The sequence below is a fragment of the Thunnus maccoyii genome, chromosome 12 (genome assembly GCF_910596095.1).
Source record: "Thunnus maccoyii chromosome 12, fThuMac1.1, whole genome shotgun sequence".
In the NCBI taxonomy this organism is placed as follows: domain Eukaryota; kingdom Metazoa; phylum Chordata; class Actinopteri; order Scombriformes; family Scombridae; genus Thunnus; species Thunnus maccoyii.
Genome location: NC_056544.1, coordinates 30,987,845 through 31,011,436, shown reverse-complemented (window position 1 = coordinate 31,011,436; position 23,592 = coordinate 30,987,845). Strand labels below are relative to the sequence as shown.

The 23,592-nt window shown below is 37.4% G+C and overlaps 2 protein-coding genes across 2 annotated transcripts; both read left to right on the top strand.

The window, feature by feature from the left end:
• Positions 1–1,705: 1,705 nt before the first annotated feature.
• Positions 1,706–7,535, top strand: LOC121908933 (immunoglobulin lambda-1 light chain-like). Its single transcript, XM_042429267.1, has 6 exons — positions 1,706–1,907; positions 2,000–2,317; positions 4,253–4,291; positions 5,768–6,076; positions 6,209–6,283; positions 7,206–7,535. The coding sequence occupies exons 1-6, from the start codon at positions 1,865–1,867 to the stop codon at positions 7,352–7,354; spliced, it is 933 nt and encodes a 310-aa protein (XP_042285201.1). The 5' UTR covers positions 1,706–1,864; the 3' UTR covers positions 7,355–7,535.
• Positions 7,536–16,964: 9,429 nt separating this feature from the next.
• On the top strand, positions 16,965–23,240 carry LOC121908915. Its single transcript, XM_042429244.1, has 4 exons — positions 16,965–17,252; positions 18,650–18,918; positions 22,713–22,743; positions 22,876–23,240. The coding sequence occupies exons 1-4, from the start codon at positions 17,123–17,125 to the stop codon at positions 23,172–23,174; spliced, it is 729 nt and encodes a 242-aa protein (XP_042285178.1). The 5' UTR covers positions 16,965–17,122; the 3' UTR covers positions 23,175–23,240.
• The last annotated feature ends 352 nt before the right edge of the window (positions 23,241–23,592 follow it).

Sequence of the window (23,592 nt, the reverse complement as noted above, 5' to 3'; positions counted from 1 at the left end):
TCATAACTTTGATATTCTTAATAAAGTGTAACATCACAGTGTCTGTGTTTTATGAAGTTCTTTGTTTTTGTTGATTTTCCTTCAAAATTTGTGTCTCTGAACTGATTTTAATGTGTTATGCCCTAAAAAATACGGTATATTTGCAAATAACACCTGAACACTTACTACTTATATAATTTTATTGCAGTGTTATGATGCTCTAGTTTATTCCCAATCAATAGTCACTTCTCAATGAACAATAAAAAAACATATAATTAAATAAGATCTATGGTTAAATATTTTACACCTTTAATGTTTTATTTAGTTGATTATCTTGTTGTTGTAACTTATCATACAATTGTCATTTTTAAATGTGATCACTTCAATAATCTGTCTAGTTATTTGCAAATAGGTTGAATTTTCTTTTATTATAGATTTTCTAATATTAGAATTACATTTGAATATATTTAACTAAAATGGAAGGAGTCTCTGTCTGTCTGTTTGTATGTGTGTCGATTTTCTCTACAACAGTTCATCCGATCGACTTCACACTTGTCTGGTGTTTTGCTGAGGACACAATGAAGTGCAGCGTCGAGTGTGAAGTTGTTTGGATGAGTGGTTCTCGAGAAATCTGCAAGCAGCAACACCAGAGGCCAAGTAATCAACCCATTCATAACAGACATATTTTGAACAAACACTGCACTAGTACAAATTAATATTAGAATATCAGAAATAAAATTTTAAAACCTTTTTTTATTTAAAAACACGTGAAATTGAACTTTGATTTATAAACTGATATTCAGTAGCAGATAATATTGTGAAATTTTATTAAAGATATTGGATTATACAGAATGGCGGTAAAAAAGATTCATTCATTAGACTACAAATAGCCTCTAAATGATTGTAACTGTAACACAAATATTCAGATCAGACTAAAATGATGTATGTTACGCAAAATATTTACAGTGGAAAAACATATTTTGATCATATTTAAGTAATATTTAGTCTAAATATCTTATATATTTTATTTTATATATTCATATTGTATATAGAATGTATATGTCAAATAATCGGGCTGTTTAACTGCAGGGCGCAACATGTGGAAAAATAAATGACGCTAAAATAACAAAAAAAAAAAGAAAAATGATGAAATTACATCCAGCTGTTTTTTCCTACAGAGGTGAAAAGTAAATAAGTACATTTACTCAGTTAATGTACTCAAGTACAGTTTTACAGTACTTGTATTTAACTTGAGTTTTTCCATTTTAAACTACTTTAAACCTCTACTACACAACACTTCAGAGGAAAATATTGTGTTTTTGTTGCTGTAGTTACTTTTGAGATTAATATTTTAAATTTAGATTAAAAAAAAGATATAGTAACTTAAAAAATACAATAAATCAGTAAAGCAGTGTGTAGTTGTGTCTCCTCATGTTGCAGATGGGTTGTTATCAGTTCCACCAAAGAGACATGTAGACGACACCTGACTTTAAACTCTTCTGAACCCTCCGGTGGCTTCGTCTCTACAAACTAAACCCTCAGAACTTTATTTCTAATTCCAGTAGAGATCACAAAGCTTCCAAAAATACCAAATCTGTCAATTTGAGGAAATGTGTCTAAACTCAGTGTTAAAAGAGAACGTCAATGAATGCATGATACCATCAGATGATGCAGGAAATTCAATTTATTTATTAAACTGAAATGTAAAACCACACAGCAGCAGCAGCAGCCTTATCTGTCCGCCGCAGGGGCTGATGGGAGGTTTGAGGAGCTGTTAGAAACCACGTGGCCCTCGTCTGATCTCACAGCTCGTCCTTGTTTGGCCTCAGCTGCATCAGAGCGCCACTTCTCCCCAGGTTCACCAGAGGAAACACCACTGCACAAAATGCTTTTCCTCCCAGCTGCTGCTCTGTGCTGTCTGTGTTCAGGTGAGTGTTTCCAGCCAATCAGGAGCCAACAAACTCAACCTTTAACAAATACTGTCACACTGACCTTCATCTGTGTGTCTGTTTCTCTACAGCGCTGGTTGCCATGGCAGCAGACCTGATTCAGGATGATTTAACATTGACCAGGAGAGTTGGTGAAAACGTCTCCTTCAGCTGTGGAGGGACTGACCAGTGTAATGATAATTATGTATACTGGTACCAGAAGAAAGACAAAGAAACATTCAGAAGGATTCTTTATATTAACAAGAACACTGGTGTCATAGGTGGAAGTTACAATCATCCTCAGAAAGATGATTTCTCACCTGTAAATAAAGGGAAGGGCTGTGAGGTGAAGATCCAAACAGTTAAACTCTCACATTCAGCCACCTACTACTGCTCGTGTTGGAAAGATGGTTCCCACAGTGAGAAATGATCCCTGCAGCCTGTACAAAAACCTCCAGATGAACAGATGTCAAACAGTGTTTGTGACAGGAAGAGAGCAGTAAACCACAGCCCAGGTTCACATATTTCACCTCCATCTCAGCCAGAGTCACTAACAAACTGAGCTGAGGACTAAATGTTTGTCTGTTGGTGTCAGGATTTTGATTTAAACATTATATTTCATTGATATTATTTATCAGCTTTTTCAGCAGGTTTCCTGTTGTTCCACACAGTGAGAACAAAGGAGCAACACAGAAGCACAATGATACAACAAGATGAAGACAAACAAACAAACAACAATATAACACAGATAAAAGAGACAAATAATGGAGAGATCAAAAGTGAAACTTTATTAACATTTGATTTAATAACAAAAATTGAGAAAATAATAAATAGAAAAAGATGTTTGACAGAGTTGAAAGTTTGAGATGAAGATAAAAATGGTTTTCTTTGACCTGCTGCTGGAATAAAGTTCATTCCTCCTTCACAATAATAATCCGCTGTTAATGAAAACACTTCCTGTGTCTCTTTCACAATAAAAGCCTTCAGGCAGCATTCTTCACGTCACATCTTTGAGCAGATTTCAACAGATAATTTCACTTTAGTAAAAGATTCAACACAATTCTTGGATTTATGACAATTTCCCCTCAACAGAAATGTGGTAAATGTAAATGGATTTTGCTCTGTGAGCAGCTGAGACTGTCTTCACAAGAGAAACGACAGCAGACACTGTTTGTTTCTTTTAACACGACCACCATCATTTCCTAACTTTAACCACGTGTTTATTATTGTAACCATGACGACGCAGCTCCCCTCATCTTAACCAGGAAGTCATTTTAACCCAAACCATGATCTTTACCTAAACCTAACTAAACCTTAACCACAGGTTCTGATGTTTACTGTCCATATTCTAAGACAAATGGCTCCACTACAGCATTTACTATTAGAAATTTAATCCTTTATGTGATTCAAAATGTTAAACATCAATTGATTGACAAGCAAACAAAAACTACAGCTCCTATGAAAATGTACCTGCATGGCAGCACAGGTACTAATGTCATCCTAACTTGGTTTAGTTCATAATACTCAACAAATCTCCTCAAATGTGAACTTTACAACTTTTGAACTTTCATTTTTTTATTTAACAAAACAGTAAAGTTGCAGCCGGACAGATAAACAATGAGCTGAAACTCACTATAAAGCTCCGTAAAGCCGAGAGGAGCTGCAGAGTCACTGATAATTCTCTGTAGGTTCATCACTACGAGCCACGACCAACACATTACACACTGACACATCATGGTTATTATAAAAATATTGATTATAGCAGCTTTAAGTAATTTGCATCATTACAAATGTCAGTTTGATTTTAAATGAGTTCTTAGTTGAGTTTAAATGTTGACCTGATGGTGGCGCTAGAGGAAAAGTCAGAGGATCAAAGTTATTATAATTCATCCTGAGGGGAACATGAATATTTCTACTAAATTACATGACAATCCATCCAATAGATGAAAAGATATTTCAGTCTGAACCAAACATGTCAACCTGCTGGTGGCGCTAGATTAAAAGTTAGAATCAATCAAGTCAAATAAATAATTGAATCCTCTGGGGACCGTGAACGTCTGCACAACATTTAATGAACAATCCATCCGTCCTTTGATCCACAATCAGATCCAATGGATCTGCACTTAAGTGGTGGACCGACCAACCGACTGACATTAGCATCCATATAGTCGCACTGCTAATGTGGCTAAAATCAAATAAAAGAAGAGACAGTCATGTTGATATGAACATTAGAGAAACACATCATGGAGATGAAATATGATACTGGTTCATAATTTGGATTCCTTCACCTCAGCTGACACATTCAACAGCAGACAGGTTTTTGTCACAGTCTCATTCACTGTGAGGACTCATCTTTGGCTCTGGAACTAAACTGTATGTAACAGGTAAGACTAAACTTTCATTTTCCTTCAGTTGTTTTATTGAACAAGTTGAAAATGTGTTTTTAGTTTTAGTTTCTGCTGCTTCAGGCTTTACATGTTAGTTTTTTCATATTTAGTAGAGAATTCTTGATGCAGCCATTCTTCCATAAAACTAATCAATAACTCCTGAAAAGAGCTTCAAATCTCACTGCACACCACAAGTTCTTCTTTATTTATGCATCACATCAAAGTTGGTTTACAGCCAAAAAGTCTGATATCAGTAATGTTACAAATAAACAGTATTTAATAATCTCACTGATTCAGCAGCAGCTCCTGTTTATTAAAAACAAGATGATATATGATGTGAAACATCATTTAATAAATGTTCCTAAATGTCATTTTAGAAGCAAATAGTGATAAACATATTGTGTGTTAAATATACAGTATATATTTGTAAATGGTAAAATGTATCTCATGATAATTGTGTGTTTATGATGATAAATATGTCTTTTAGTGGAAGATAAATTAATGCATGAAGGCAAACTCATTTTAAATGTGTGATGAAGCTAAATATAATTTATAGATAAAATGTATAATTGTATATCTTAATCCATATTTAATATAAATATGGTTTATGAAATCAACATGATGTCAAATATATAATGTTAAAAAATATTTTAGAAAGTGTTTGATAGAAAATATAATGAATCAGATAATATACATGTTGTGATTTAATTATATTTATATTATTATATTATATTTTATTTACATATCTGAACATGTTGTGGTAATTGTGTTTTATATAAAAACTAAAACTCTTTAAAAAGTTGTTAAAAGTATTGATGTATTGTGTGTCTGATTAGAGTAAAGTATATGCTGGTAAATGAACTTCATGTAAAACACTATAATCATTTACAAATGTAACATAAATATAATATATTTTAACCAAGTAATAAAACTATACTTTAAATTTTATTAAGACAAACGTCATCATATTATATTATATTATATTATATTATATTATATTAGACGTATCTGAACATGGTAGTCGTGGTGGTGGTAATATTGTTTTAAGTAAAAGATAAAACTCGTATTAAAATTATTTATTGATTTTTATTAATTAAAGTATATGTTGGTAAATATATTTTACATAAAACACTATAATCACTAGCAAATGTATTTTATATGAGGCTGTTATGTCATGATATATTTTATATTTTATAAACTCTATTATATTAGTAACTAATGTTGTGTTAAAAATTGATAAAGTGGTAAATGATGTTTGAATCTTTATATATGACATATGATGAGCTTCCATGATGCTTTAGTTTGATATGATTATTGATACAGTGTCCAGTAGATGATGTTTGTGGTGTATTGATGAGTAGTTTAGTGATCATGTAGTTTCCAGGATCAGACTGAATGCAGTGCAGTGCTGTAAGCTGCTGTTGACTGTGTGAATGTGTGTCTGTGCTGCTTGTTGCTGCTGTCAAACTTCAGATGAGCAGGTAGTGAAGCCCGTGGTGAGCGTGTACCCAGCAGCATCCAGAGCCCACCTGGAGGGGAAGAGCTCCCTGCTGTGTCTGGCCTCAGCCATGTCTCCTCCTCTGGTCCAGTTCTCCTGGAAAAGACAGAAGAAGAACGGCACGCTGGAGGATCTGCCCCGTGATGAGGGAGAGCAGCTGGAGCTCAGAGAGCCGGGACGCACCGTCGCCATCCTGCTGCTCAATCAGCAAGAGAACAGCACATATAAATACCGCTGCTCCGTCAAGCACGAGGGGGGAACAGTGGAGGCCCAAACAGAACAAGGTAATGAAGGCTTGGTGACTGTGTTCAGCAGTGATTCAGCTTCATCTGGAGAAGCTGTCAGAGAGAGCAGAGGAGCAGAGCACTGACATTTCTCACTGCAACTCCAAACATTTGACTCCTTTTGTGTTTCAGAGCTTCCAGCTCCAGCAGCCTCCTGTCCTCCAGAGAGAGAGCCAGCAGACCTGCCAGCTCTGCAGCAAGCTGACTGTAAGATCACCTGCTGCCTCTCTGCATGCTCTGACAGCTCCAATGTCCTGCTGCAGTTAGGGCTGCATATCAGTCTGTTCACTTTCTGCTCATCATTGAAGGATTTAAACATACACTCCCTGATTCTGTTAGAGTGTCCCACAGCACAACAAGTCCCACTGAGAGAGCTTTCACTTCACAGGCTGACAAATAACACCTTTTGGGGGCGCTATACTCAGTTTTAGGCCTCCAGGGTGATAGAACAAGTTTAGGGAGTATATCTTAAAGCTCCACTAATCAATAGTTTTATATTAAGAATGAATCTAATGACTAAATGAGCTTTTTAGCCTCTTTTAGCTCCTAGTTGTGGTTTTGCAGCACATTTCCTGTCTGCTTCAGTCTCAGTGTTTCCAGCAGCAGCAGCAGCTGTTTCCTGATAAACCCACTGTACACTACCTGCCCAGCAGCAAACAGCAGACAGACCATAATATGTCAGAGAGGAGTTTGTTAGCTTGTTGTGGAGTTCTTCTGCCCCCAAGTGGTAAAAACTTCAAATCTATAGTAACCTGTGTGTTTTTAAACAGTATTTGGACTTTGCTTTTTATCCTTCAGTGATTTTAATTGTTATAAATTGTAGTTAGTTGTGGATTCAAAAGTTATTTTAAGTTGAAAACAGGAAATCAAATCCTGTTTCGGGCCCCTAAAAAGCTGGGTCCGGCCCTGACTTGTTGTATTTAATAAGGGCCTTTGAGCTGTCAGTCAAACTGTAGTCGACCCCTGTCTTCATGTAAAGCTGGTCGTCCCGTCTGGAAAAGTCCAAGTTCTACTGAAGAAAATATGATGATATTGTGATGAAATGTCCACAGTTGAACAGACTGAAACAGTGTGGAGAGAAGACTGACCTGTGTGTGTGTGTGTGTGTGTGTGTGTGTGTGTGTGTCAGTGTCCTTCCAGTCTCAGTACCAGGTGAAGCTGCTCTGTGTGCTGTACACAGTGCTGATAGTGAAGAGTCTGGTGTACTGCTGTGGACTCTCTCTGCTGATGATCCTCAGAAACAAGGGACCGTCCACCAACTGCACACATGCTGACTGACTGTTTTCTGCTCACCTTTTCTCACCATCACATCTCATCAATTCATCTCATTTATCACTTTGATCAGTGTTCACAAATGTCACTTATGACGTGTTGTGGTTGGTTTTACATTTTCTCTCTTTATGCACAAGTTAGATACAGTTTTGCTAAATATAGAAATACATATATACACATATATATTTACAAATTAAACCTTAACAGTTACTTTTTTAGCTCAGGTTTGTTTTGTTTCCTACTTTTAATGTTGACTTTTATTGTACAAAAAATAAAAATAAACATAGAAAATATAATTTAGTTTTTAGTGTTTTTCAAACCTTTATTACATGTATTATTTTGTGTTTAATACATTCTGCAAAGTTAGATTTGTCTTTTTACTTCATAACTTTGATATTCTTAATAAACTGTAACATCACAGTGTCTGTGTTTCATGAAGTTCTTTGTTTTTGTTGATTTTCCTTCAAAATAGGGTTCAAATTTGTGTCTCTGAACTGATTTTAATGTGTTATGCCCTAAAAAATACAGTATATTTGCAAATAACACCTGAACAGTTACTAATTATATAATTTTATTGCAGTGTTATAATGCTCTAGTTTATTCCCAATCAATAGTAACTTCTCAATGAACAATAAAAAAAACATATAATTAAATAAGATCTATGGTTAAATATTTTACACCTTTAATGTTTTATTTAGTTGATTATCTTGTTGTTGTAACTTATCATACAATTGTCATTTTTAAATGTGATCACTTCAATAATCTGTCTAGTTATTTGAAATTGGTTGAATTTTCTTTTATTATAGATTTTCTAATATTAGAATTACATTTGAATATATTTAACTAAAATGGAAGGAGTCTCTGTCTGTCTGTATGTATGTGTGTCCTTCGATTTTCTCTACAACAGTTCATCCGATCGACTTCACACTTGTCTGGTGTTTTGCTGAGGACACAATGAAGTGCAGCGTCGAGTGTGAAGTTGTTTGGATGAGCGGTTCTCGAGAAATCTGCAAGCAGCAACACCAGAGGCCAAGTAATCAACCCATTCATAACAGACATATTTTGAACAAGCACTGCACTAGTACAAATTAATATTAGAATATCAGAATTTAAAGCAACTTTAAAAAATAAAGATCTTAATGAATCTGAGAACAGACATTTTTTAAAACCTTTTTTATTTAAAAGCACGTGAAATTGAAATTTGATTTATAAACTGATATTCAGTAGAAGATAATATTGTAAAATTTTAAGATATTGGATTATACAGAATGGCGGTAAAAAAGATTCATTCATTAGACTACAAATAGCCTCTAAATGATTGTAACTGTAACACAAATATTCAGATCAGACTAAAATGATGTATGTTGCGCAAAATATTTACAGTGGACAAACATATTTGGATCATATTTAAGTAATATTTAGTCTAAATATCTTATATATTTTATTTTATATATTCATATTGTATATAGAATGTATATGTCAAATAATCGGGCTGTTTAACTGCAGGGCGCAACATGTGGAAAAATAAATGACACAAAAATAACAAAAAAAGAATGAAAAATGATGAAATTACATCCCGCTGTTTTTCCTACAGAGGTGAAAAGTAAATAAGTACATTTACTCAAATGTACTCAAGTACAGTTTTACAGTACTTGTATTTAACTTGAGTTTTTCCATTTTAAACTACTTTAAACCTCTACTACACAACATTTCAGAGGAAAATATTGTATTTTTGTTGCTGTAGTTACTTTTGAGATTAATATTTTAAATTTAAATTAAAAAAAAAGATATGGTAACTTAAAAAATACAATAAATCAGTAAAGCAGTGTGTAGTTGTGTCTCCTCATGTTGCAGATGGGTTGTTATCAGTTCCACCAAAGAGACATGTAGACGACACCTGACTTTAAACTCTTCTGAACCCTCCGGTGGCTTCGTCTCTACAAACTAAACCCTCAGAACTTTATTTCTAATTCTAGTAGAGATCACAAAACTTCCAAAAATACCAAATCTGTCAATTTGAGGAAATGTGTCTAAACTCAGTGTTAAAAGAGAACGTCAATGAATGCATGATACCATCAGATGATGCAGGAAATTCATTTATTAAACTGAAATGTAAAACCACACAGCAGCAGCAGCAGCAGCAGCAGCCTTATCTGTCCGCCGCAGGGGCTGATGGGAGGTTTGAGGAGCTGTTAGAAACCACGTGGCCCTCGTCTGATCTCACAGCTCGTCCTTGTTTGGCCTCAGCTGCATCAGAGCGCCACTTCTCCCCAGGTTCACCAGAGGAAACACCACTGCACAAAATGCTTTTCATCCCAGCTGCTGCTCTGTGCTGTCTGTGTTCAGGTGAGTGTTTCCAGCCAATCAGGAGCCAACAAACTCAACCTTTAACAAACACTGTCACACTGACCTTCATCTGTGTGTCTGTTTCTCTACAGCGCTGGTTGCCATGGCAGCAGAGCTGATTCAGGATGATTTAACATTGACCAGGAGAGCTGGTGAAAAGGTCTCCTTCAGCTGTGGAGGCCTTGACCAGTGCAGCACTGACTGGATCATTTGGTACCAAAAAAAAGAAACATTTACATTGCTTCTTGAGATTAATAGGAGAGAATCCAAAAACTGCCAAATGGATACCCGCCACAATCATCCACAGAAATATGATTTCTCAGCCGAGAGAAAAGAAAATGGCTGTGAGTTGGTGATCCAGAAAGTTAAACTCTCACATTCAGCCACCTACTACTGTACCTGTGCTAAGACTGGTACCCACAGTGAGAAATGATCCCTGCAGCCTGTACAAAAACCTCCAGATGAACAGATGTCAAACAGTGTTTGTGACAGGAAGAGAGCAGTAAACCACAGCCCAGGTTCACATATTTCACCTCCATCTACTTGTAATGTAACTTCTAATTTTCCATGTGGATGTATAATAGCAAATATTGAGATATTGTTTCTTATTTGCCACTCAGGGGGAAGAGACTGTTGTTCATTGACAAAAGCAAATTTGTCAAAGTTACCATGTGGGTCTGGAGTGGCTTCTGGACCAAATACATAATAATAATAATAATACTAATAATAATAATAACAATAACAATAACAATAATAATAATAATAATAATAACAACAATAATAACTTTAGGTATTAGTTGTTATACTCTTGTTTTAGTTTTCAGTCATTATTGTCACAAAGCCCCCATTCACGTTAAGTTCACATTCACGTTAAGTTCACATTCACGTTAAGTTCACATTCATGTTAGGTTCACACTCTGTTCTGATTGACCATCTTCAGGAAGCTTATTCCGACTACAGAGGCTACATAAACAAACTACAGTAGCAGGATTTCTTCTTTTCTTTTATTCCAAATTACTCCAAATGTCAACGTCTCAAATGTATCTGTACATTTTGGAGCAGAATCAAATATGAAATATGAGAGTGGACAACGTGAACAACCTCAGCAACAAAGATTTCAGAACAGGCAGCTGTTTATGGACATGTGATGAGCTGACGTCATCTTGTCGGGGAAGTTAAAAAAAACTTTGCAAACGAGGCGTTCAGGGCAGCTGAGTCCTGGGCTTTTTCTTAGAGGGAGCATTTTTACATACGTTCACCTTACATTTTAGAACTTTGGCCATCTTTAACATCGAACATCATAACAGGATATAAATGACAGAATGTGCCCTTTGAAATTAATTAATTTAGGACAGCTCCACTGAGAGCAATGTTCTCTCAGGATGGCCCTGCTCCAACATTCAAGTTAACTTAATACCTTCATGGTTCATTGTATTGTTGTTTTTTGTATTTATTATTATTGCTTTTTTGGGCATTCCATGCACATATGAGATAGCACCAGTAGAAAATGAGGAGAAACAGAGATGCAACAAGGGTCCCCAGTTGGGCTTAAATGGGTCATGTTGGGGGATATAGTCTGAGTCTTAAGCCCGAAACCACCTGAAGCCACATGGTGCCCCAAGTTGTTTTTTTAGCCATTCTAGTAGTGTGATTCTAGGGATATTTAGTCTTTGTCTCTATTGAAAACATGAAAAGTTGCTGTGACCTGTGGGGTTCCACAGGGCTTAATATTGGGTCCACTCCTGTTCAACTTATATATGCTTCGCTTGGGCACATCATAAAGAAACACAATATACAACACCATAATTACATCTCCCTCTCTCCTGATGATTTGAGCCCTGTGGAAACACTGGTTAAATGCATCAAGGGCATTAACACATGGATGAATCAAAATGCCCTGCAACTAAATAGTGACAAAACAGAAGTTATTATTATAGGTGCAAAAGCAAAGAGACAGGAAATTGCAGCCCATCTCAGCTCCTTTTCGCTTGAGAGCAAAGAACATTGCTGGAATCTTGGTGTTATCATAGATGCTGATCTTAACTTTCACTGTCACATCAATAACGTCACAAAATCAGCCTTCTATCACTTCAAAAATATTTCAAAAATCAGAGGCTTTCTCTCAGACTCAGATACTGAAAAACTAGTTCATGCTTTTGTCACATCAGACTTGACTATTGCAATGATCTCTTTTCTGGACTCCCCAAAAAACTGTTAAGCGACTGCAGCCTATACATAATGCTGCTGCACGTGTTTTAACCAGCATTAAGAAAAGTGCACAAATTACACCTGTTCTTAAATCCTTACATTAGTTTCCAGTAAATGCTAGAATTGATTTTAAAATCCTCTTACTTGTCTACAAGACACTGCTTATATTAGGGAATTGCTTGTGCCATATGAACCAACAAGAAGCCTCAGATCATCAGCCAGTGGTCTCCTTGTTGCCCCCCATGCGCTCTACAACAAGAGACGCTGTATTCAGCTATCATGCTCCATACAGATGGAATGCCCTTCCAAGTGATATTAGAGATGCCCCAAAGAAACAACAAGCTACAACTAGGTTGAACAACTGTTTGCTCCTATTTCAGCTGCATTTTTATGCGCTATCCGGTCCTGTTTTTATCTGAATCATTTTACACTCAGCCGTTTGCCCGTTTTTAGCTGAATAATCTATTTACATTGTCTTCTCCAGTTTTAATTGAATTATTATGCACTTTAGTCGCCTATTTTTTGCATCCATGTATGCAAGTGTATGTTTACTCGCTTTTATGCATGATGATATGTATGCTTGTATTTTGTGTCTTTATAATTATATTGCTCTTGCCCTTGTGAAGCACATTGTGTTGCTTTGTGTATGAAATTTGCTCAATAAATACATTTGACCTTGACTTTGACATTTGACACCCTGAAATATCTCAAAAATGATCAGATGCATATCTCTGACATTTTTATACAGATGTTCATAGTGTTCATTTTAATGACTTTGGTGAATCCCTGACCTAACAACACTAGCAGGTCAAAGTTTTCACTTCTTATTGTGAAGCATCTCAACGTCTATAACATGGATTGTCACAATTTTTTCATGGTTCCCAGATGATGTATCTGACTTTGGGGATCCTCTGGCTTTTCCTCCAGCACCACCATGAGGTTCACATTTGTGTTTTTATGTGACTTCTCAACAACTATTTGATGGATTGCCATGAAATTTTCTACAGACATTCATGTTCCCCTTATGGTGTGTTCACACCGAACGCGAAGCGAATTTTCACTTCACGTTACTCATGCAAGTTTGACCATGGGATCATTTGTGTCTATTCATCTCAAACAGCCAGCAACCAATGGCAGTCCCCACCTGGGCAATGTAAGATTTGGCTTTGTAAGACAGTTATTTTATTTCTCTGCAAATCCCTACTATGGGAAGGCTTTTACGGCCCGGCTCATCCAGCTCAACCCACCATTGTTTCCCCTCCGCTTAAAACGAAGTCACCAGTCATGGGACTGATTTCCTTCCTGAGAGTGCAGAGCCAATCCTCCATTTATAGAAGGTTTGGTGGCAAGGAGGGCTGAATCAGAGTACCACAGCATACTGGCTGCCGCCCCCCAGCTGGCCGCCCACCCTTTGACACAGTTTTATGAGGAATGGCATCACAGCTGTGCATTAACAGAGAGGATGGAGAAAACACTGAGTCTGGGTTATTCACTTAAGTTCTGTTGTGTTCTTCCTCCATTCTTGGTCATCAAGGAGATAAATCTATCCTCCAAGAGGAGATATATTTTCTCTCCAAGGAGATCCAGGACCTGTTGCTAAAACAAGCTGTCTCGATCATTCCAACTCACGACAGACAGAGGGAGTTTTATGCCATGTACTTCCTGGTTCCCAAGAGGACAGGACGTTTCAAACCCATTTTTGATCTCTGCATCCAGAACCAGTGCATCGCCTGATAGACATTCTGCATGCTAACCATCAGGAGATTGCTGGAACTAGTTCAACCAAGAGATGGTTCACCACCATCGACCTGAAAGATGCATATTTTTACATTGAGGTGGTTGCCTTTCAGGGCATAGCGTACGAGTACAACAGGCTACCATTTGGCTACTCCCTGGCTCCCTGCATATCCAGCAAGTGTGTGGATGTGGTGCTTAAACCGCTGCACGAACAGAGCATGAGGGTCTTGTTTTACTTAGATGACTTCTTTGTCATTGCCAGGCCTAGGGAATGGACCATTTTTCCACACAGCCAAATTGGTGTTGCACCGAACCTGGTTAGGTTTCATCATCAACTAGAAGAAGAGCACTCCTCAGCTGTGCCAACAGGCAGAGTATCTGGGAGTTGTGCTCGATTTGGTAAGACTGTGGGCCGTTCTGTTGGAATCCAGATGGACGGCCCTGCAGCAGGCAGTCTTTGGACTGTGGCGGGAAGCAACAGTAAGGGCTCATGGCAGCGGGCCATCCAGTATTTTCATCGGGGCTCCTGCACATGCACCGCCTGCAGAGGTGGTTTGCCAGCCTGCCCTACGGTTCCAAGAGGCATAAGCGTCGCATGGTGAATCTTCCACTATCAGTGCAGGAGGACCTGTGTTCTTGGGGGTCCCCACAGCATCTGTAAACGCGAACACCGCTGGGTCGAGTGACCACCTACATAGCGGTGTTCACAGATCTGCCCCTGATGGTGTGAGGGGTCACCTGTCTGGGGAGAGCGATAGGCTGTTGTATTGTATTTACTGGGACCATTTACAGTGTGAAACATAAATTATGTACTGCACCAGAGTAAGCTTAAAGATAATTTTCATCTGCAGTCCCTTACAATTAAAACATATAACAGCACAATAACAAACAGTACAAAGCAAAAAACACACATGACACATTATACAAAGCACAAAGCTATACACAATAGCACATCACATAGACCCACAATGTCAACTAGAAATGAATGATGTAAGCTTGTCATATTGAAAGCTTATTATTAAAGATTATTTGCATTCATGAGAAGATCATGAGATAAAATTTAGATTCAGTGGTCACAGAGCTGAGTCGTTTTATCATCAGGTGGGACATTCCACTGAGATGTGGCTTTCACAGAGACAGCTGACTGCCCAAATGCAGTGCGACAAAATGGTCTGGTACAATTTTTATAGAGGATATTCTGGAAGATTTAATAGAACTTACTGAGCGAGAGTTCACAAAGTCACATAGTGGAGGAGGGGCCAAACCATTTAAAATTCTATAAACTAGGCACAAATTTGAGAATAATCTAAAATTCTCAAATCTCAGTAAATTGTATTTCTCCAGAACTCTACAGTGAGTAGGTTTAGTTGGTGTTTGGTCTTCAGGGGAAAACTGACAAGTCAACCTCTTCAAACTTTAAGCGGTGCTCTTGGCTGTACAACACTTCCTGATCCAAGTTCAGGGGAGTCGTGTTGGTGAGAACAGACAACCACACCACGGTTGCCTCCATCAACAGGCAAGGTGGAGTCTGATCTGCAGCCCTGTTGAAGATGGCAAAGAACATGCTGTGAGCCTAAGAACACCTTCTGTCTCTAAGAACCCTTCACATCCCAGGTCCCGAGAACAGGGGTGCTGACCTCATGTAAAGAGGTGGCCCTCTGGCAGACGAGTGGGTGCTGCACCCTGAGGTGGTGCATCAGATTTAGAACCAGTTAGGGAGAGTGGAGGTGAGCCTGTTCGCAAGTGGAAACAACACCCACTGCCTGCTCTGGTTCTCCCTGACGCCACAAGACAATCCACCTCTTGGAGTGAGAGCAGTCGGCGAGAGCAGGATCCACCATTACTTGCTACAAAGCAAAGTGTTTCGGATTTCGGAAAGGAGATTGGAACTCCTGTCATGTGCAGTAAAAGAGGTTCTCTCCTCTCTACAGTATCTGATGGAAAAGGAGCTGTATAATGCCACTATTAAAGTCTAAGCACCAGCGATTTCCTCCTGTCATGAGGGCTTTGGAAAAAGACTTGTCTTTCCTCACCCCATTGTGAAATGTTTCTTACAGGGGGTTAGGAGACAACACCCAGTGATGCGTGTCTTCGCCCCCCAGTGGAAACTAACATTGGTGATCTACTTCAGCTAAGAGAGTGAGTGAGTTGTGCCTCCTGTTGGTTCACCCCAGCTGTTTGCTGCTTCGTGGGGACCACAGCAGTGCTACACTCAGATCGAACCCCTCTTTTGTTCCCAAGAACGTAAGAGTTCCGGTTGAGAACTATTCAGCTAGAGGCATTTTGCATTTTGTCCTCGACCCCCTGGGGATGCCAGGGAGGCAAAACTGCATCTATTGTGCCGTTGTGGCACAGCCCCCTTTCAGCACACTGAACAACTGTTCGTGTGCTATGGAGAGGGAGTGGCTGGAAAAGTCCTATCTAGGCACCTAGAGGCACCTAACTAGTTGGCTTTAGGAGTGCATCTCCCTATGCCTTCATTTTCTCTTGATCCATGATGACTCGGGGAATGAAGTGTGCAGAGTGTCTGTTGTATGGTTTTTGATCCCTGCAAGGTTAGGCCAAAGTTACACCTAGTTCATGTTCATGTTACTGGGCTATGTTGGCCCCCCTACTACTCCGCTAAGTGGTTTGGATTATAAAGTTTTAGGTGGGCAACTAAACTATAGCCAATCGGGCTCAGTGAGGCAGTCTGATGACATGTCGTGGCAGAGTGTGTGAGATAGAATGAAGGTTACGATAGTGTAACCATAAGCAAACGATGCTGCCCTGCCAATTATTGCTGATAGAGGCGTCTGATTACCATCTTCCAGTTTTGGTCCGGGTTGCAGACACCCTCTCTATGTTTAAGAGTAGGCTTAAAATTTTCCTTTTTGATAAAACTTATAGTTAGGGCCGACCAGGCTCACCTTGGATCAGCCCTTAGTTATGCTGCTATAGGCCTAGACTGCTGGGGGACTTCCCATGATGCCCCCCCCCCCCCCCCCCCCCCTTTTGAAGTGTGCATGGTCAAACAACCTATGTGGTCGTTTAATTTGGAGGACTTTTTGGTATTATTATAACACACTGGCTGTTACCAACAATAAACAAATGTTATCAACAAGGACCACAATCTAGAGGATTCTAACTTCAAATGACAGTCTGAGGATGAAGTACAAGTCAGGAAGAGTATTTTGACTTTTGATTTGTACATTGACAATCAAAGAGGACTTTTATGGAGGACATTTTTTAATATTGCAGGCTACAGAGCGGCTGAATTTCATAGCTTGTATTTATTATTTTTTCACAGCTACTGATCCCAGTGAGGTAAAAAAATATTTTATTAAACTGACAGACAACATGTTTAATGGATTGGACTGATTAGAAATGTAGCAGGATCCCGCCTCTCTCTACCTCAGTAGGCTGAAATAAAGAGAAATACAACAAAAGAAGAGACAGTCATGTTGATATGAACATTAGAGAAACACATCATGGAGATGAAATATGATACTGGTTAATCATTTGGATTTATTCACCTCAGCTGACACATTCAACAGCAGACAGGTTTTTGTCACAGTGTTTTTCACTGTGAACTACAGGATCTTTGGCTCTGGAACTAAACTGTTTGTAACAGGTAAGACGAAACTTTCATTTTCCTTCAGTTGTTTTATTGCACAAGTTCTTAAGTTTATTTTCTGTTGCTTGAGGATTTACACATTAATTTTCCATAATAATTAGAGAATTCATTGTGCAACCATTCTATCATTAAATAAGCATCAGAAAGGAGTTTGTCTTCATATGTTTCTTGGAAACTAAAATCTTTAAACTCTTCCAAATACTCAGAGAAACTCAGCGCTGATATTCTAATTTCATTCTGTATTCTCATCAGCTGCTGTTCAATGAAACTTCTTCTCTCTCTCCGGAAAGAAATTAAATTCTAGATGAATGATTGTGGAAGATTTTCCTGCTCTGATCATCTGTTGACTTTTTATACACAATCTTGAGATAATTTAAGTAAATTTCATTGATGAGCAGGATTCTTCAGTCTCATACAGATTCAGAGTTGATTTCATTAAGCTCTCAGTCTCAGTCCGTCATTTCATTTACTACATTTCAGTGGAAATTACAATCACTAATTTCATCAACATGGACAGAAAGTACAAAGTATGAACACAGATTTAATGTCAGCAAATTAGGACTTATATATTGTATTTTATTATGGATATATTATGGTCTATGGTGTTATGGTATATATGGAGGTAAATATGTTGTTTTTTATAAGATATATTTAATATGATATAAAATGCAGCTTGACTAATGTTAAAAATTTATTATATTAAACAAAATTTAAATATTTGTTTTTTTAAATTATTATTGTAACCAAAGTGTGAAATAAGCAGGATATTTTACAGCTGAAAACTTGTTAGTGCTGTCTGGTGGACAAACTATGTATTACTGGATTATCTTTGTCATCTTTGTTGTGTTATTTCTGGTTATTTATCCATAGACATACATGTGCTGATACCAGTTGATATATATATATATACTGCACTTTAAAGAAAACTGATTGATACATTACATACTGTACTTATGTATTGCTGTGCATATGTATAGTTTTTCAATCTCATGTATGATGAAGCATGGCATAAAGTTTAGTGATATATATCATAAAATATAGGAGACACAATTTATTCCTATTTTATGATGAAGGTAAATATTCTGCATTCTACAAATGTGATTTTACTATATTTTATATTATATTGTTTTTCATGAGTTATATGTAACAACAACATTAGCGAAAAGAACTTTGTGTTGTCATCTTTTCATCTTTTTCTTGAACTTTTATCTAGATGAAGATATATGACATATATGAAAATATGTATCAGTGTAGATGATGTTTGTGGTGTATTGATGAGTAGTTTAGTGATCATGTAGTTTCCAGGATCAGACTGAATGCAGTTCAATGCTGTAAGCTGCTGTTGACTGTGTGAATGTGTGTCTGTGCTGCTTGTTGCTGCTGTCAAACTTCAGATGAGCAGGTAGTGAAGCCCGTGGTGAGCTTGTACCCAGCAGCCCACCTGGAGGGGAAGAGCTCCCTGCTGTGTCTGGCCTCAGCCATGTCTCCTCCTGTGGTCCAGTTCTCCTGGAAAAGACAGAAGAAGAACGGCACGCTGGAGGATCTGCCCCCTGCTGAGGGAGAGCAGCTGGAGCTCAGAGAGCCGGGACGCACCGCCTCCATCCTGCTGCTCCATCAGCAAGAGAACAGCACAGATAAATACCGCTGCTACGTCAAGCACGAGGGGGGAACAGTGAGGGACCAAACAGAAAAAGGTAATGAAGGCTTGGTGACTTTGTTCAACTGTGATTCAGCTTCATCTGGAGATGCTGTCAGAGAGAGCAGAGGAGCAGAGCACTGACATTTGTTTTTTTTTTCTGTTTCAGAGGTTTCTACTCTTCCTCCACCTGTCCCGTCTCAGTACCAGGTGAAGCTGCTCTGTGTGCTGTACACAGTGCTGATAGTGAAGAGTCTGGTGTACTGCTGTGGACTCTCTCTGCTGATGATCCTCAGAAACAAGGGACCGTCCACCAACTGCACACATGCTGACTGACTGTTTTCTGCTCGCCTTTTCTCACCATCACATCTCATCAATTCATCTCATTTATCACTTTGATCAATGTTCACAAATGTCACTTATGACGTGTTGTGGTTGGTTGTAAATTTTACGGTTAAGACACAGTTGTCTTAAAACTATAAATACAAACACATACACATAAATACAGTATATTTACAGTTACTAAGTATAAATTCTGTAGAATATTAATATCTTGATGCTCTATTTTAATTCCACTTTTAATCATGACTTGTATAATAGTGTAAAATGTAGTTGAATCATTAGTTACCTGGTAGATATTGAAGTGCTTACAGTATTTTTTCTTTCTTGTGTATTTTCTTTTTAATACATTATGCAGAGGGTGGCAGGTTTATCAAAGTCATTCAGAGAAACATTCTCAATAAACTGAAACATCACAGTTTCTGTTATTTATAATCATCCATGTTTTTATTGATCTCAGTTTGGCTTCAAATAATCTAAATAATCAGACACAGAATCCACTAAATTGACCAAGTTTATTGATACCCTCAAGTAATTTGACTCTTGTTGTGAGTAGATCTCAGTAAACTTTCACATAGTGCTAAAAACAAGTGTACAGGAAGATACAAAGAAAAGTTTACAGATATTTAATTTTTATTTTTTATGATAATCAAGGTGGAATATGAGAGAAAATTAACTTGGTTCACATCAACATATGTGTATGTGTATATGTGCTCTTGTATTTTTGCTGAAAAAGAAACATTTCTTTGCTCTATTCATAAATACATAAATGATGTTTATATTGTTTTGTAAATATATATCATATATTAAAACATTAAAAATTCTACTAAAGACCAATCAGCTGTGTGAACATTGAGTCTAAACTCCATCTATGGTCTTCTCATTAGTGCAGGTAGTCTTGCTTTTAATTTGACAAGTTTACATTATTAATCTTCTTATTGACATTGTGGGTGTATGTGATGTGCTGTGTGTAGCTGTGCTGTTAATTAGCCTCGAGCTAACTCTGGTCCAGTGCTTCTTTAATGTTTAAAACTGCAACATGTCCCAGTCAGTAAACCAATCAATTATCAATTATATGCTTGTTTGTGTTTTGTATTCAATAAAAATATAAAAAATATGATTTAAGTTGGATTCTTTGTATCAAAATCTACTTCATTCTTTATAATGACTCTACTTTCTTTTCTACGAGTTATGTATTTTTTATTATTATTATTATTAGGATGTTCAACAACTCAATATCAATTACAACCATTTTATTTTGATCTATTTGTTTAAACTTATTGAGTAATGTATTTGTGAACTCAGTACAGACTGTGGGACCTGAGCAGACTGCAGGAGTTTGAACGTCTCCCTTTATTTAATGATGTCAGTTTCTCAGCTCTGAGTTTAGGATTTCAGCTGCTTCTCTCACACATTAATAACACAGATTAAAACTGAGACAGCGAGCGCTGAATTCATACTGAAGTTCCTGGAACCATTCTTTAACCAGAGTCGATGGTTGTAACCGTCATTGTGTTAATCAAATGAAAAACCACAGCGAACAGTGTGGAGGCTGCTGAGCAGAAACCCACACGGCCCGTCTGCTGCAGGAAAGGAAGTGTTGATTCGCTGTCAACAGTTTTATATGAGTCCTAATAACCGCCAAGAACAGATTCACACCTGCTGCTGTACACTCATGAACTTCCCTCCCTCTCATTTGTCATGTGGGTCTTTTCTCTTGTTGTCTGTAAACCTTTTTTCCACTGAGCCCTCCACCCACACAGTCAAACTGAGCCCAGCCACCAACAAAGGCCACACATCTGGAGGTCTTGTCACTTTTTCTTTTTTGGAGTTTTTAGCAAAGGTACACTTTACAGCAGGGGAGGAATGTAATAAAGTACAATTGTGAGGTATTTCCATTTTATGCGTCTTTATACGTCCACTCCACTACATTTCAGAGGGAGATAATTTACTTTCTACTCCACTACATTTACTTCACAGCTATAAGTACTACTTACTTTTCAGATTTAGATTTTACGAGTAAAGCTGATGACGTATTTTATATTTGAAATACATTTAGATCACTTCATAGGGATTTATTTTCATTTTACATATAAGGGTTTTTTCAGTGTACAAAAAGCCACATTAAATCCCCTTTGACTCCATGTTTTAAAACAATACAACATGAAACATTTCAAGAGTGGTGAATACTTTTCACAGGCTCTGTATATATGTATATGATCAATGTAACAGTGTGTGGGGCCAATTTACATAAAGAGTACTTTTACTTGTGATACTTTAAGTACATTTAGCAAATAATACTTCTGTAATTTTGAAAGTAAAACCATTACTTGTAAAGTAGTATTTTATACTGTATTATTGCTACATTTACTTAAGTAAAACAGTTCAATACTTCTTCCATCACTGCTTTACAGTTTACACTTGTCATTGCCGAGTGCTCATACATAAATGACAGAAGGGGCTGTTTGTCAGTATCCTCCAAATATAACACATATGAGTGTTTTCTGATCTGAACGTCTGATTTGTCAACTAAACTACTTTCAGTTGTTAGAAGATCATGGTCATGCAAATAAATTATTCTTAAAGTAAAATGACTTTTTAACCAAATAAACCCAGGAACTCATGAGCCCTGCACTGCTAGAGGCAAAATAATTATTGCCTTTACTCTTATTCTTCTTTTCATTTTTACATTTTTTGGCATCATTAAATATTACACTTAGGATTTCTACAGTGAATAAAGGATACTAGAAGATTTTGCTGATGTTTGCAACATTAATTTAAAAGTAAATTATAAATGTACTCAAGAAAGGCTTCAGCAGCTTTTGGGCTCAGATTTCCAATTGTCCTTTGTGTAAAGTATTTGCAGAAATAACTGTCATCAGTTGGTTATCACCTCTATGTGAGGAGCTTTCTAGTGTGAAAACATTAAAGAGGTTTTTGGGGGAAAAACAACAGCATTTTCTGCTTTGACCAGCTGCTGATGTTGCTTGATTATACATGTTTGAAACTTTATTGTGTTATTGTCTGACTGTTTGTGTTCTTATATTATTGGTGTATTTTCTTTTTAATACAAGTAAAGATGACTTGTTTGTCTCAGTGTGGTTTGTGTTCTGCTGCTCTGATTGATGATAACAAATGTAGGATGTATTTTTTTAAATGTTGCAGAGAGGAAGTGAATGTTAAAAATGTTCTTACAGTGTGAATTTAAACACTCTGCAGGTAAAAACCTCAATTTAGAAGAAGATGAAAGATTTCAGAAACACTACAATTTAAAAACTGGTTTGTTTTATTAACAAAAACAACTTCATAAGAGAAACTGATAATAAAACAAACAGCAATGATAAAGTAATACAACTATTAAATATAAAATCTATATTATTAAATAATATGTATTAATTATTAAATTAGTAAATGTAATTTTATAAAATGTTAATAGTATTATTAATTTGGGTTTTGTTATTCAATGAATCATCAAGCACGAGGGGGGAACAGTGGAGGCCCAAACAGAACAAGGTAATGAAGGCTTGGTGACTGTGTTCAGCAGTGATTCAGCTTCATCTGGAGACGCTGTCAGAGAGAGCAGAGGAGCAGAGCACTGACATTTCTCACTGCAACTCCAAACATTTGACTCCTTTTGTGTTTCAGAGCTTCCAGCTCCAGCAGCCTCCTGTCCTCCAGAGAGAGAGCCAGCAGACCTGCCAGCTCTGCAGCAAGCTGACTGTAAGATCACCTGCTGCCTCTCTGCATGCTCTGACAGCTCCAATGTCCTGCTGCAGTTAGGGCTGCATATCAGTCTGTTCACTTTCTGCTCATCATTGAAGGATTTAAACATACACTCCCTGATTCTGTTAGAGTGTCCCACAGCACAACAAGTCCCACTGAGAGAGCTTTCACTTCACAGGCTGACAAATAACACCTTTTGGGGGCGCTATACTCAGTTTTAGGCCTCCAGGGTGATAGAACAAGTTTAGGGAGTATATCTTAAAGCTCCACTAATCAATAGTTTTATATTAAGAATGCATCTAATGACTAAATGAGCTTTTTAGCCTCTTTTAGCTCCTAGTTGTGGTTTTGCAGCACATTTCCTGTCTGCTTCAGTCTCAGTGTTTCCAGCAGCAGCAGCTGTTTTCTGATAAACCCACTGTACACTACCTGCCCAGCAGCAAACAGCAGACAGACCATAATATGTCAGAGAGGAGTTTGTTAGCTTGTTGTGGAGTTCTTCTGCCCCCAAGTGGTAAAAACTTCAAATCTATAGTAACCTGTGTGTTTTTAAACAGTATTTGGACTTTGCTTTTTATCCTTCAGTGATTTTAATTGTTATAAATTGTATAGTTATATTGTTTTTAATATGTTCTACAA

What these genes read in the sequence shown, in the direction of transcription:
- LOC121908915 (XM_042429244.1), top strand. Translation starts at nt 17,123, where the DNA reads ATGATACTGGTTAATCATTTGGATTTATTCACCTCAGCTGACACATTC. An exon ending in AACTAAACTGTTTGTAACAG is followed by an intron (nt 17,253 to 18,649) that starts GTAAGACGAAAC and finishes GTCAAACTTCAG; the next exon opens with ATGAGCAGGTAGTGAAGCCC. An exon ending in GGAGGCCCAAACAGAACAAG is followed by an intron (nt 22,744 to 22,875) that starts GTAATGAAGGCT and finishes TTTGTGTTTCAG; the next exon opens with AGCTTCCAGCTCCAGCAGCC.
- LOC121908933 (XM_042429267.1), top strand. Translation starts at nt 1,865, where the DNA reads ATGCTTTTCCTCCCAGCTGCTGCTCTGTGCTGTCTGTGTTCAG. An exon ending in AACTAAACTGTATGTAACAG is followed by an intron (nt 4,292 to 5,767) that starts GTAAGACTAAAC and finishes GTCAAACTTCAG; the next exon opens with ATGAGCAGGTAGTGAAGCCC. An exon ending in AGCTCTGCAGCAAGCTGACT is followed by an intron (nt 6,284 to 7,205) that starts GTAAGATCACCT and finishes TGTGTGTGTCAG; the next exon opens with TGTCCTTCCAGTCTCAGTAC.